At 28.7% G+C, this 15,539-nt stretch overlaps 1 protein-coding gene across 2 annotated transcripts; it reads left to right on the forward strand.

Moving 5' to 3' along the window:
• The first annotated feature begins 1,174 nt into the window (after positions 1-1,174).
• On the forward strand, positions 1,175-14,293 carry LOC132952329 (mediator of RNA polymerase II transcription subunit 15). Of its 2 annotated transcripts, XM_061024610.1 has the most exons (12): positions 1,175-1,623; positions 1,694-1,781; positions 4,038-4,095; positions 4,173-4,232; positions 4,294-4,637; positions 5,523-5,680; positions 9,935-10,011; positions 12,476-12,652; positions 12,743-12,864; positions 12,944-13,107; positions 13,176-13,278; positions 13,373-14,293. In XM_061024610.1, the coding sequence occupies exons 1-12, from the start codon at positions 1,565-1,567 to the stop codon at positions 13,694-13,696; spliced, it is 1,734 nt and encodes a 577-aa protein (XP_060880593.1). In that variant the 5' UTR covers positions 1,175-1,564; the 3' UTR covers positions 13,697-14,293. The 2 variants fall into 2 exon arrangements, with proteins under 2 accessions (XP_060880593.1, XP_060880594.1); XM_061024611.1 differs by lacking the exons at positions 1,175-1,623; positions 1,694-1,781 and adding an exon at positions 3,492-3,574.
• Positions 14,294-15,539: the final 1,246 nt, after the last annotated feature.

The raw sequence follows: 15,539 nt of genomic DNA on the forward strand, positions 1-15,539 counted from the left end.
GATTATAAATATAAAATATTATTAGGTATTGTATTAGCATTTCATAATCAACGATTATAGTAATGTTTGGGAATTGCGAATCGAGGGGTGCCGTGGAAGGGGTAGGGTGACGAGGTGTTGAAGTTGCCCTTCGTGTGATCCGTGATAGGTATTAACTCAAAAAATAGGGCCCTTCAGCAAACCTAGTTGCCAAGTCACCATATTATTGAAAAATATAGTGTTTAGTGGTGTCGGTTGGCTCGGAGATCTAAAAACAGTGAAAACTAAATTAGAAAACGTACACGGCAGCGTTGTCTAACGTCTCGAACGAGTAGCGGTGGCTGGTAGGCGGGCGGGTGCCGGTTGTTGTTCGCACACACGTACAGTACAAAACGTCGCTGGAAGATAGCACTGTTGTTAACATCCAGACCATGGATTAGAAACATTCTAGACCACGGTTGTAGATATATCTACAACCGTGTTTCTAGACCAGAACAATTTTTATGATAAAAAACGATAAATCCACGGACCATGATATAATGGACTGGGAACGAGCAGATTATCAGTGGCCTCGAATGTATGTTCAAGAGGCAAATGCGGGGGGTTGCATCCATAATAAATTGAGTGTTTACAACGCCATCTGTATAAAACACGGACTTAGTACAAAATGTGACGCTAAATAAAACCACTGGTAGCGCTGAAAACATTCAATTATGGGTGTTGATGATAACAGAGGAACCTTTTGCGGGCCGTCCCCCGTCACCCGCCCGCCTTGTCATCTCAAGTCCGTGGATAAATCTGATAATAGTTAATATTATATTCATAGATAATTCCTATTCTTATAATATTATCTATGGCCTATACCAGTTCCATATGGGGCCGTGTGCTTTTTTGGGGAAGAGAGAACGTAAAGAGAGAAAGACGATATGGGGCTTTTTAAAGTTATGTGCAAAACTATTTTATTAAATAATAATGATAACAATATGATAGTCAGTTATATTTAGATATTTGCCAGTTTATATTTTGATTGTTGTGCCACTTGTGCCTGGAAAATTACTCTAAACTTTGTTAAATATTTAAAATATTTATTATTATTTATCAATTATCATATCAATATTTGCCCCATATAACCTTAAAAATAGTATCACTAAAGTTTCATGTGATAAGTTCTTATGTCCTATCCATTCTTATATTATCTATGATTATATTTTGTTTACCAGTGTTAGCATAATATACTATAGAAGATTAGATTTAATTATTAATTATTTTATTTGGTGTTAGTTATCATTTTAAAGCGTTTGTTTTTGTTAACGCTCGTTTAGTGTTAACTAAATATTTTTACCTACCAGTGAGTTGTGGTTATAAAAGTTTAAGAGTATCGTTTGCCAATAAATTAGTGTTGACACTTGACAGTATAATATTGTTGCTATTAAAAAATATTATTTCTTTTGTAACTCTTCAATTAGCTTGAAAACAGACGGTTTACATAGACTTATCAATCAAAAATTCAACAGCTTTCGTACCGCAGTACAGTGTCCAACTACAATTCAATATTAAGTACATTTAAAATACTACAACAGCAGTCATGAGCGACGACGATATTTGGCGTACTTCGAGTTTTCGACACAATGTGGTCAATAAAATGTACGTGCATTACTATGAATTACTGAAAATTTGTGATATCTCTCAAACTATTATGTGTTTGTATTTTTAGTGATGAAGCTATTGCTCAATCAGGAATGCCCACATCAAAGAACAGTTTAGAAATGGAGAATCATGTATTCTTGAAAGCCAAAAGTAAAGTAAGTACCTACCTAATGCATTTTCTAATTCAATCATAGCCAATTTTAGGTATTTACGTGAACGATACATTAAAATAGTTGAATTATAACAATAAACGGGTGTCTTGAACATATTTATATTAATGATTATATTTTGGATCCACGATATTGTAGCTACTTAACATTTGGTATTGGTGGCTCTATACACATTAAACAAAAACTCATTTGTCTGTTTTTCGTGGTTTCAAGATTTTACTGTACTTAAATTAATAAAAATTAAGTACATCATTACTTATTTGACTACTGGATATTATTACACGATATTAATCATTATTGCCAATATAAATCATAGATATTTATTTAAACTTTTATATGGCTGTGTATTTAAATAAATTGTTAATAAAATATATGTTAATTGCGTATGTTGTAAATTAGTTTCACGCACTGTTTTAATCAACAATATTTTATCTTATATCATACGTAAATACAGAGTGATAAAACACATTTTCTGTTTCCTTTATGTCAGCTATATAGAAAAACATTTACCTACACAAGGGGTTGGCAATCTGCGGCCCTCGAGCTGCATGTAGCCCTCATTGTAATTTTATGTGGCCCGCGAGAAAAATTTAAACTTTATATAAAAATGTATAAACTAAGATAGTATGGCCTGATAACTGTGGATTAAAACTTTGTTTGTCTGTAGACACCTTGTTGAATTAATAAATCTAACAGTTATGAAATTAAATAAACTATTTGATATGACTATACCTACATTTTTGTTTAAAATAAAATTAGCTATATTCAAATTATAACCAGTGAACATTTTTATATTTTTTGGCTCTTGCTATCAAATGGGTTGCCGACCCACAATTAAATTTCCGCTTTGACTACAGGGGTGTTTTAATATTATAATAGTGTAAAAATGTAGTTTTTATTATCAGCCTATAGTGCTCAACTTGATAATATGTTGTATGCCAATAAAGTGGATAAGTCAATGTTACAGTAAAGTAAAATTGTTGTTCAATTATCACAAATCATGAGTGAAATATTTTGTATTCTGAAAAACCACAATTTCAAATATTTAAATAACTTTTAAAAATCTTAATTCTAGTATAAAATTTTTATGCGACTGTAGATAAAATACATTTAAATCAGTGCTCTTATAGTCTTATTTACGATGGTAAACTCTTACATGGTGTATTGCCAACAACAGACATATTTTGCCGAGATTTTGTTTAATAACTGTATTGTTTCTCAAAATGCATGTGGTCAGAGTGCTATGTAATCATTGGCACATTATTAATATAATAATATAATAATTATTTCATTTATAATTCATTATATTTCATTATTAATAGTACATTTGTTTAGTTTAGTATTTTGTAAATTTTCCCATGTGCAACTAATAAACTGTTGTTATATTATATTATATGAATGTTAAAATATAGGTAATAGTTTAGAATTTAGATAGTAGGTTCGGGCATTTTTTTATCATAAAACTAATGATATAGTCCTATTGAAGAGTATTATCTTTTTATATAATCATATTATATTCTAATGATTTTGTGCGTACACGTGTTCATCAATAACTGATAATAAAATGTAGTACCTATATTTTATTCTTTAGTTTTAATTTTCAAAACATTTATGTATTAAACCAATTTGTATTGATGTGGTGTGTTCATTTATAACTAAATAATATTATTTTTATTTAGTATTAACTTAGTCATTTATACCTACTTAATTTTAGTTTGTAATTTTTAACAATATATTCTGAACATTTTTATTAAATATTTACATTTATGAAAGACTAGGTATTTAGTAATTTCAACATTGTCTATACTTATTTACTCCTAAAAATTCCATGTCAAATTGACAATTTTTAGTTTTTCAATATACATATGTATTTGTATAATATTATTAATATACTAGTTATATGTATTAACATAATATATAGTATATAATATGTTTTTGGTCTCACACAATGACTATAAAAAATATTAGATAATTTAATTTTTAATCGTTATTCATGTCTTTTATTTCTTATTATTATGGTTAGTTATTATTATCATAATTATTAATCTTAGTTCTTGCCATACATTCCTTAAAAATGACCGTAATCTATTACACTGTCATTTTTTTCAATACCATTCCATTTGATACCAAATATTAAATTAAAAATGAACTATTGCTTTATATTCTATGTTGAGATATTTAAATATATGTGTTCTTTTTTAGTTTCTTATAATAAATTGTATATATTTTTTTATGTTATAGGATGAGTACTTAAGTTTTGTTGCACGTTTATTGTTACATGTAGGTGGAAGAGATATGAGTAAGTATTATAACATTAGGTTACTATTATTTCTAATTGAAAAGCATATTATTTACAGTTATTTCTTTATTTTATAGGAGGTGGTAACCAAATGATGAATATGAACCAAAACCCTGGTCCTGTAAATGCAACAACATGTAAGAAGTTAAAATTAAATATAATCAAATAACTATTGTATACATTTTATATTAATTTCAGTGTTGCAGACATTAAACAATCGACCACAAACTCAAAATAAATTACCTGGTCAAATGACAATGGGGCCTGGTCAAATGAATCAAGGTCCACCATTGAGACCTAGTGGACCCATGGGTCAAGGACAAATGATGCAGAATCCTAATGCAGGTCCTATGGGCAATCAAATGGGTCAAGGGCCTCCTATGCCTATGTCTTCAGTCATGGGTGGTCCACCAATGCCGGGTATGCCTGTTCAAATTCCTGTACAGGGTATGCCTGTACAAGGTATGCCAGTACAGGGTATGCCTGGGGTTGTTCCGGGTAATATGCCATCAAATAATATGGGTCGAATGCAACCAAGAAAAGTAATAATGTATTTTAATTTAAATATATCACCATGTATTATCATTTGTTAAAATACTAAAAATATATAAATAAATATTCAATTGTTGTAATAAAAAAAATTTTAAGTTCCAATAATATATATGACCCTCTGAATTTAAATTTTATTTTGTTAAGGGTATAGACAGTTACATTTTACTAGCACTACTACTAAGTTTTTATTTTACTACAATTATTATTATATTTTAAATATATGTTACGGCTCAATTTTTAAAAGTTTGAAACAAAATTCCAAGTTGAAATTTAAGTTCATAAACATTTAAGAAAATATGATTCTGACAAAATATTATTCAGTTAAAAAAACAGTTCCAACACCGTGGGTTTCCGATAGAGCATTTTCCCGCAATAATAGTGTTTCAAACCAATAATTTTCTAACTTTTTAGTTGCCCCTATTATTATCTTTCAATTTAGTATTTTTAATTATGCAATAAATAAACTTGCTTGAAAGAAGTTATAAATATCTTTTATTTTAATTTTAAGTAGCATCTAAAGAATATTTTATATAATATAAAGTCTAGAATGGTTATAACTCATAAAATGGTGATTAGGTTACCAAGTAAGCTCCCAAATACTGTTCTTATTTTATTATTTTTTTAATTATAAGAGCATGTATTTGTAGACTATAGTTAATTAATATTTTCTAGTGTTATTGGAATATGTTTGAGAGATTTTTGTTTGATGATTCATTTTTCTTAAAACACTAAAAAAATTATGATTTACAATTTACAAATGTTATAATTACAACCCACCAATTTGTATACGCCAATCTTATTGAGTGACATATTAATGACATCATTAATATTTGTTGATGACTGATGTTTAATATTATTTATTGTATTTCAACTAGATGCCTGTTGGCCCAGAAAATGTGATGATGATTCCTAATCAGCCAGTAGTTGGAGGTTATCCAGCAGGACCACCAAGGTCTGTAGCAAATAATCAATTTCTTAGCCACAACAGTCCTTCATCGCCTCAACAATCTCCTGTTAATGTTCTTCCGTCTGGGTAAATATTAACATTTTAATGAAATGCAATGTTCTTTAATGGCTAACACTTACTGTTAAAGAGCTATAATAGTCCAAATTAGGGCTTTCGGTTTGGTACATGTATTGATACTCACGTGTACAGTGTACACGTAGTCCTTACCTTAAATTATAAAATATATGAACACCCGTGAATTTAATTACACGTGTTTTTAAAGTCTGTGTACGTATGTATTAAAAATTCATATACTTGTGTATTTAAATTCCCCATGTAATTAAGGTTCAGAATTTTTTTTTTTATAAAATGTATATTTTTCATATTCTTTTGGTCCTGTATTATATGAAAAAAAATATATTAAAATTTCAAAAACTAAATATAGATGTAATTATTTATGTATCTTATTAATAAAGGGTTGGTTGTTTCTGGTCATGACGACAAACTTATGTAAATTGAGAGGAAGATCGCATTTGCAATTCTGAAAAAACAGATTAGATACACCAAGCGTTGGCAAAAATGATAGCTGTAAATTAAATGCCCCTATCTTTTTGTTCAAGCGAAAGTTTTAAACAATTTATGGCTACTGTTAAACCTAATTATAAAATTTGCAAAAAAGGAGCAATAAAATGAAGATTGAAAGCGTTAAGATCATTAATAATAAAAATAATACAGAAAAACTTGGGAGATTCTAAAAGTATAGCATGTATATCTGATTGTTGGTCATCACTCATCATTATCTCAACATAGCTATATTACACTTACTATTCATATAATTGATGAATGATGATTAATGGTGTCCGAAGTCGTATACACTTACAACACACGCAATGGAGGAATCACATACTGCTGTAAATCTTGCTCATCAGTTAGAAAATATATTTGATAAATAAGAAATTAGAGGGAAAATGATGACAGATAATGCGAAAAATGCAGCAAATTTATTGACGGACATCTCTGAAACATACAATTTAACGTGCGCTGCTCATAGTATTCAACTCGCGGTCAATAATGGATTACGACAAGATGGAATCGATACACTAATTCAGTTAAGTAGTAAAATGGTTGGGCATTTTAAGCATTCAAATGTAGCTAAACAAGCTTTAACAAAAATGCAAGACGAGCTGGGATTAACCCAACAACCTCTAATACAAAGTTGTAAAACAAGATGGAATTCAGTTTATAAGATGTTAGATCGTCTTTATGCTAATAGATGTGCTGTGACAAAATATGTCTTAGCTGATCATAATACAACAAATGTAGCAATAGCGAAAAAGTTGGAAATTACATGACTAGACAAAAATTGAAAATCTGGTAATCTTATTAAAACCATTACAAGTTGTTACAACCATTTTTTGTGCCGAAAAGCATTCACCGGTATCAATAGTTAGACCACTTCTTTCAAAAGTGATTCAAAATCACTTAAAAATAAATAAAGATGATAGTTAAATTGTTATAATTATCAAACAGACTGTGGTATCGCAACTTAGAGAATTTTTAAGCTTAGTAATTCAATAAACATCGTATCTCCAAGACAAGTTTCATCATTTTTTGATTTGAGGTATAAAGAATTGAAACACGAAGAAATCAAAACATTCGTTCAAAAGTCAAAAGTTTACTGGTTGAAATGAATACTCTGGAAAACAGAGTGAAATTAACGTTGTTTTCCAAAAGAATAAGGGTGTACTTGAATTTCTATATGGCGATGAAGTTCATGATATCAATGATGCTTCGACATAATATCATTATTACCTAGCAGAACCACAACTGAGGTTCTATTTTGATCCATTTGAATGGTGGAAGTCACATGAAAAAAAAATATCCTTTAGTAGCTGAATTAGCAAAGAAATATTGGTCGATACCAGCGACATCTGTAAGTTCAAAACAAATTTTTTCATCTGCTGGGAATGTGGTTACGCCCAAAAAGAACTGTTTAGTACCAGAAAATGTCAATCTACTAGTGTTTTTGTATCAAAATTGTGAATTATTGTTATAGAACATTTAATGGACACTTCTTTCATAATTATACATTTTCTGTGATTAATTATTTTATATTTTTTCTTTATCATTACTCATTTATAATTAACTTATCGTAAAAAAAAATTCTCTAAAAAAATGCAGTTGTATTTATAGTTAAAGAAATTATTTTATTGATTTTCTGTTTTTGTCTAACACACGCATGGTACAGTATTTTAGACGTTTTTTTTGCCAAACATACCAATTATCTAATAAAGTGATAAGAATTCTGAAAATAGATTTGAATTTGTCATCAAGTCTACTTGAAACCATAGATAATATAATTCTTATATTATCTATGCTTGAAACGGACTTTCCCACATTTTTGATATTATCCCCCAAATTCCTAAAAATGTCATATTAAAAAAAAGTATTTAAGGAAAGTCAATTTCAAGTAGACTTGACGAAAAATTGAAATCTGTTTTCAGAATTTTTATTGCTTCATTATATCAATTGGTATGTTTGGCAAAACACATCTAAAATACTATGTCACGCATGTGTTAGACAAAAACAGAAAATTACGGTATCAAATCCCATTAAGAGGATGTCAGCGAACTATTTGTTTTCTCTCTCTAGCCCACGCACAACATAGACAAAATGCATTTGCGCAGAATCGTTTTTTTCTATGTTTTTAAGTAATCTTAGAGTAAAATAACTCATTACAAAAAAGATAGAGAATAATATTTTTGAGGGAATGACATATCGATTTCTCTAAATATTGTTTCGAAACAATTTGAACATGATTTAAATTTACAACATTTTTTTGTTTATTTTGATAGTTGAATACAAAGTGAAATAACAATAAAATATAAAATCGGTATGTGATTTTACTCTGAAATTACTTAAAAACATAGAAAAAACGATTCTGCGCAAATGCGTTTTGTCTATGTTGCGGTGGGTCAGAGAGAGAAAACAAATAGTGTGCTAACATCCTCTTAAGTTTAAGTCAATCAGACTGTGTGCTTGCTACATAATTTAAAAACATAGTTTTCAAACACTTGGCAAAACAGTTTTCAGATGAGTATTTAGAAGATTAGACACATGACATTCCGGTAAATGTAGCCCAAATGGCAAGTCTGCTTGACCCTGGATTCAAAAATTTAAAATTTGAATCTTCAGAGCAAATTGAATCCCGTATTCAATCAATTGTTCGTTCAAAAATATTATCTGTGAATAACATTTTGACAACCGCAGACAACAATACCCAAATAATAAAACAAACTATGTTAGCCGAGCTAATGGGGCAATCCTCTGAAGATTATGAAGATGAATTTACTTGCTATTTGTCAGAACCTCAAATTACTCACAATGAGAATCCATGTTTGTGATGGAAAGCATGTGAAATTGTTTATCTTACAATATCAGTTTTAGCAAAATACTTAGTCTGAATGCGTATTTTCCACAACTAGTAATATTATTATAATACCCAAGTAAAACGGGGCACCTTATCTTTTGTCAGCACTCAGCTTTAGTATTTTTGAAAAACCATCTTATATTAATTATATAACTATAAAATTGACAAATTTATTATTATTATATAATATTTATATTAACAAGTGTAATTAATACATTTTTTTTTTTTTTTATGGTTTACTGTTAGTTTTACAAACTGATAACAACTATTATATTTTATTTATTTATGGATTATTATTCTGATATTTTATGAGTTGTGTTATTCATTTGACATTTCATATTATATTATACTCTATTCAAAATAAGAAAGGTATTGGGTGGCCAACTTGTGCATATGGACGTGGCTTCCTTCCGAAGGCCTTACCAGGTTGACTTGGTGGAAGCATCTAAAGACTTACACCGGTACCTTTCTTATTCTGAATAGAGTATATAACTCATCCTGTAGTAAAATTGAATTTCATGTCAAATTACATGTCGTACCACATTTGATGTTTATTTGATGAATTTGATACAAATAATAAATTACCAGTTAGTTTTTAATCGTATGAATATTATTTATTTATTAATTTGTTAATTTATTACAGAATAACGTTTAGTTTTAATGAAAGTATCATTAGTAATACACAAAACTATCACAAGCCAAAGTTCCGAAATCCAGATTTTTCACGTCACTTAAATGTAGTATACATTTTTATGATGTATGTTTTTTTTATTTAGTTATACTTAGACATGTTTTATACTTAAGACCTTTAATTGTTAAATCATTCTGTTTATTAATATAAATTTGTATAATTTTAATAATATTTAAAATGATTTTTGATTCAAAACTATTTATGATATTATATATTTTAGTAATCAAATGATCGGTTCACCAAGTGGTCCTCAACTAACTCCTGGTGGCCAAATGAGTGGGCCTATTAGATCAATTGGTATGTCTATTTAAATTAAAGCAGTTAAATGTGTACATTTAGTTGAACAAGATACATTAATTTTGTGCAAATCCATTATGAGGTACAATTCTTAAACTGAACTACATAATAAATTAAATGTTAAAAGCTAGTATTTTAAGATCACATAGCACTATGCGATATTAATATATTTTATAGAAAGTTTAATAATCATGTTTAAAAAAAGGTGGGTAAGTGGATGTCGCTCTGCTAACAGCAGGTTACAAGTGGGTCACTGTAATGGATGGTGTTAAATTTGAATTCAATGATATAATATCCTTGCATAAGAACAACGATTCTGATTGAAAATGGTCAGTCAGCCTATGATATTACCAAGTATATTTGATGATATTATTGTGAATAAAGTAATTTATATATTTACCTATTTACGTGGTCCCTTCTTTTAAATTTTCAATCCTTAGCTATAAAAGTTGAACATTTTATAAATTCTTAACTACAAAATAATTATTAAATTTTGACAAAATTTAAACTTTAAAAGCTTATAAAAAAAAACTGTGCCTATGTATTTTTAATATTTTTCAACTGCTATTGTAATAATATATCAGGAGCCTGGCATAAGAATTTTCACGCTTTTTTACCCAATAAATAAAATTTTATTGATATTTATAGAAAAAAAACTAAGAAAATTGAAAACTGACAATGTCCGTGAACCGCTCAAAAAGAGTCAAATTATTTTCAAATTTGTATGATGTATAGAAAATGCTAATTTAAACATTCAGTGAAATTGTCAAGTATCTACAGTCATTCGTTTTTTAATTACAATAAAATAAGAAAAACATGCAAGAAATCGAGTGAATATCAAATGTTGTAAAAATATGAATTTCAAACGCTCATAAAAGTTTTATTTGATTTGCTTGTAGACATTTTTTTTTTTTAAAAGGTAGATAAACTTATGGATAATCTTGTATTACATTTTCAAATCTTAGATTTAAGAAGTGCTTGGAGAAGAAATTGGGGTCCAAAGCTGTTAGTTGTGATGCGCGAAAACTAATTATTCTCTCGTGGAATCTTGGCCGTATTTAAGGGGGGGGGGGCAATGGGGACATTTTCCACGGGCAGCCAATTTTTGACACATTTAGGCGTCCAGGCGCCGGTACCTATATACTATATAAATAAAATTTTTTTTTTGGTAAGAATTTGTTTGATTACCTATACTTTGACTTTTTGCATTGCATGACTATAATACGGCCATTTGGCCTCATTTACTCATTTTGTTAATCAATGATAACTAGGGTTGACGGTATTTTCAGTATACCGGTATTTTAAAATTATTTTGGTAAACGGTATATCGTAAAAAAACGACGAACTGTTTCGGTATACCTAAATACCGATATGGTACGGTATACCGAAATAATAAACACAATTTAACTAGTATCGATATTTTTTACTTTTATTGTTTCACATTATATACTTAATTATATCCTATAATATATAATATTGCCATTGATACTAGAAAACAGCTTTAAAACCGTTCGTTTGGTTTTTACGGTATACCGTTTACCAAAATAATTTTAAAATACCGGTATACCGAAAATACCGTCAGCCCTAACCGTACCATATCAGTATTTAGGTGTACCGAAACATTTTGGTTTTCCGGTATACCGTTTCAAACCGGTATTGAAATCAATACCGTAATAGCGAAAATTATTTTCAATACTGTCAGCCCTAATGATAACTATTAAGTTTGTAATTTTGTTTATAGATTACATTTGTATGTTATTATACATTTTAACAATAATTAAAATAATGTATCATCGTGCAATTTTGATAAATTAAAAACTACAGCTAAACAATCCAAAAATGGATTAATTTTTTTTTCGTGGTGGGTAGGCGTACAAATATTGTTGACCCAGGGCGCAAAAAGTATAAATACTACGGCCCTGCGTGGAATAGACTGGAGTTGGAGTATAGATATATCGGATAGATTAATACTATACTTTTCTCAATTAGCATCCATAAATATTAATTAAGTGCCCTAACTGTTTTCCATCTGTAGATCAGTCCATTGGCATAGTTTGGTATAATTATCTGTTGGGGCTATCTAAATAGGACTAGAAAATTATAAAAACATTTAAAACGCGAAAGTAAACACCATGAGGGGGCTATAAAAGTTTCTGTGGGGGCTGTAGCCCTCATGCATACTACGTCCATGGATCAGTCACATAACAAGATACTGAAGTTGAAAATCCAATCATTATTTCGACTACTTATCGTATACACAGACACACACAAAAAAAAAAAAACACATCATTGTAAAATCAATACATTCATCGTTTCACTCAGAATTTAAAATAGTTATTTTAGATGTTGAACTATTTATTTTAAATGTTCTTCTTAAAAATTTTCAATAATGGTTTATATAACTTTGATACATATACAATATGTATATGCTATTTATAACCACGTGTGTGAATTAATTTTTTAGGTAATGTGCCATCGCCAGGTAATTCTGTTCCATCTTTAAATACTCCTATGAACCCTTCTTCTAATGCTGGCCCAAGTCCTCTGGCTCAAGAAGACATTGCATATAGAGAAAAAGTAAGGCAACTAAGCAAGTACATTGAACCTTTACGAAAAATGATTGCACATATAGGGAATGAAGGTAAAATAATGTTTAATCATTTTATTCTTACATTAACTGCTGTCATTAATTTTAATATTATATTTTTATTATAATAATCAATATCTATAGACGTTGAGAAATTAAGCAAGATGAAAAAGCTTTTAGAAATACTGTCAACTCCCACCCAACGGATGCCTCTAGAAACTTTGTTGAAATGTGAAACTGCTTTGGAAAGATTAGATTTAAGCAGAGTAATTACTTTTTGTTTTTTTTAAACAATTTTTTCCACTGTTTCTTTTTTACAATAATTACTATAATCATTATTATTAGGGAGAAGGTGGAAGTGTGCCTCCACCACAATCGTCTACCATGAGAGAGGTACATCCGTTAATTGAAGTGATTGGGTCAATGATACAATCTCCTAACTTTAATCATACACTCCACAGAACATTTGCCCCTTGTATAGAATTTATGGTGGGCCAAAAACGACCTTTGTAAGTTATATTTCTTAATGTTAATAATGTAATCCATCATTTAATTTATTATTAATTGCATTTTAAAGGTCACCACCACCTTATGCAGGAAATGAAAATTCCAACGAAGTTCAAAGTATCATACCCAAAGCATTAGAAGGTGAAATTGCAAGACTCGATCAACGTTTTAAGGTAAAATAAAATAAATATATTTTTAGTACAATGTAACAAATTAACACATTGTCAAAATATGGCATATATTTTCTAACCAAACATTTGATTTTAGGTGTCTTTAGATCCAGTTCGTCCAAGTGGAGTTTCTTGTATCCGCCTGTTGTGTTGGTTGGATGATAAAAATCTACCTTGCGTACCTCCGATCAACATAATTGTTTATGAGAATTATCCCCCTGCAAATCCTGCGTGTATAATTTCGTCCAACGACTATGGTGGCACATCATTTCTCATGTGTGTTAAAGATGTGTTTGAATCAAGGATGATGTTGATGCCAGTCCGTTTTACAGTGTCTCATATACTTGACTCATGGGAAATGAGTGTTAGGCAAGCAGTAGCTCTTCTACTCGATAACAAAGATTCAATTGCCAATAATTGAACTTGGTAAACTCATATTTCCTGAACTCTATAAAATTATGCTCATTTTATTTTGTTGTTATTATAATAATTACTTTTATTTATATAAGCAGCAACCCTATATATTATGTATTTTAACAGTTAATCATTCTCTTAAATTTATTTTTAATTGATATAGAGAATAGAGAACAGATATGGGTAAAAATAAAATTAATTTATTATCAAAAAACTATTTTACCATAAATATTAGCGAAATATTAAAATTCAACACATTTTTAGTATAACCATTCTGCGGGAAGTAAACTTCAAATTTATTATTGTCAAAATTATTTTTTATAGGCAATTTTCTATCACTTAAAGTCTTCTACTTTTGTAGTTAAACATAGTTAAGGGTAAAACAAGAGAAATCATATGTTTTGAGTAAACATACTAAGTTATAGTGGTATTGTTTTGTATTATAACATTTTTTGTTAATATAAGCTATTTCATAATTGTTTTCCCCATATTTAGATCTCTTTTATAATTTATTTATTTATTTTTCTAAAATGTGTGATTTTTTAATTGTTAATTTACTGTAAAGAGCAAATAATTGTTTTAAAATAAAATATTTGAATTTTGATACTTACATTTACTAACAATATCTTACTAACCTTACATTTCTATCAAAGTATTCATGAAAATCTCTAATTTGTCATTGAAATTCTATTTTAGATTCTGAGTGATTGATGTTTTGATTTTACAATGATGTTTGTTTTTATTTTGTGTCTGTTATCACCGTTTGAGGCAATAACACTGCTTTGATTTTCTTCAATTGTATTTTGTTTGATGGGAAAGTAAATCTACTTGTTGGTGCTTTCAGCAGTTCAAAATTAAAAATTCTCAATAGTGTTCAAAAGCGAAGGGAAAATAAAACAAAAATTAAGGAAAAATTTTTCTGCAAAATTATTTTGGTTTTTGGTGTAACTCTAAAACAGATAACATTAGATACATGTAATGTTCACTGAATGTTTAAATTAGCATTTTCTATACTCAATAACATTTTCAAAATAATATTTTAACTTGTTTTGAGCGGTTTATGGACATTTTCAGTTTCCAATTTTTTAGTTTTTTTTTTTCTATGAAATAAAATGTTATTTGTTGGGTCAAAAAGCTAGACAATTTAATACAATGCTCCTAATGTATTGTTATAATGACAGTTAAAAAATATAAAAAATCCATAGTCACAATTTTTTTTATAAGCATTTAAAGTTTGAATTTGGACAAAATACGTAAGAATCACGAAAACGTGCAAATTATTTTGAGTTAGAAATTCATAAAAATGTTTCTTTATAAATCTATGATATTAAATTAATCTAGTAGATAGATTAAAATATTATCTATGTAATACTAGACTCCTTATAAGTTTGTCTACCTTTATCGAAAAAAAAAATATTTATAAGAATTAAATTTTTTGAGCGTTGGAAGTTAAAATTTATCAACATTGGATATTCACTGGATTTCTCATGTAGCAATTTTCTTACTTTGTTGTAATTCAAAAACAAATAACTGTAAATAAATGAAAATTTCACTGAAAGTTTATATTTTCCTTTTTTTTACACCATTACATTTTGAAAATATTTTGCCTCGTTTCAAGCTGTTTACAGACAATTTCAAATTAAAATATTTTTTTTTTAGATTCTGAGCGAAGCGATGAATGTATTGATTTTACAATGATGTGTGTTTTTTTTTTATTATTTTTTTTTTGTGTCTGTCGTCACCTTTTAGGACAGTAAAAGTGCTTGGATTTTCTTCAATAGTAACTTTTCTGATAGGAAAGTGAATCTAGGGGGGTCAAAAGTAAAAATTTCCCAGTAGTTTTCACATGC

This window comes from Metopolophium dirhodum, chromosome 9, assembly GCF_019925205.1.
Source record: "Metopolophium dirhodum isolate CAU chromosome 9, ASM1992520v1, whole genome shotgun sequence".
Classification (NCBI taxonomy): Eukaryota; Metazoa; Arthropoda; class Insecta; order Hemiptera; family Aphididae; genus Metopolophium; species Metopolophium dirhodum.

What these genes read in the sequence shown, in the direction of transcription:
- LOC132952329 (XM_061024610.1), top strand. Translation starts at nt 1,565, where the DNA reads ATGAGCGACGACGATATTTGGCGTACTTCGAGTTTTCGACACAATGTG. An exon ending in CACAATGTGGTCAATAAAAT is followed by an intron (nt 1,624 to 1,693) that starts GTACGTGCATTA and finishes TTGTATTTTTAG; the next exon opens with TGATGAAGCTATTGCTCAAT. An exon ending in TGGGCCTATTAGATCAATTG is followed by an intron (nt 10,012 to 12,475) that starts GTATGTCTATTT and finishes TTAATTTTTTAG; the next exon opens with GTAATGTGCCATCGCCAGGT.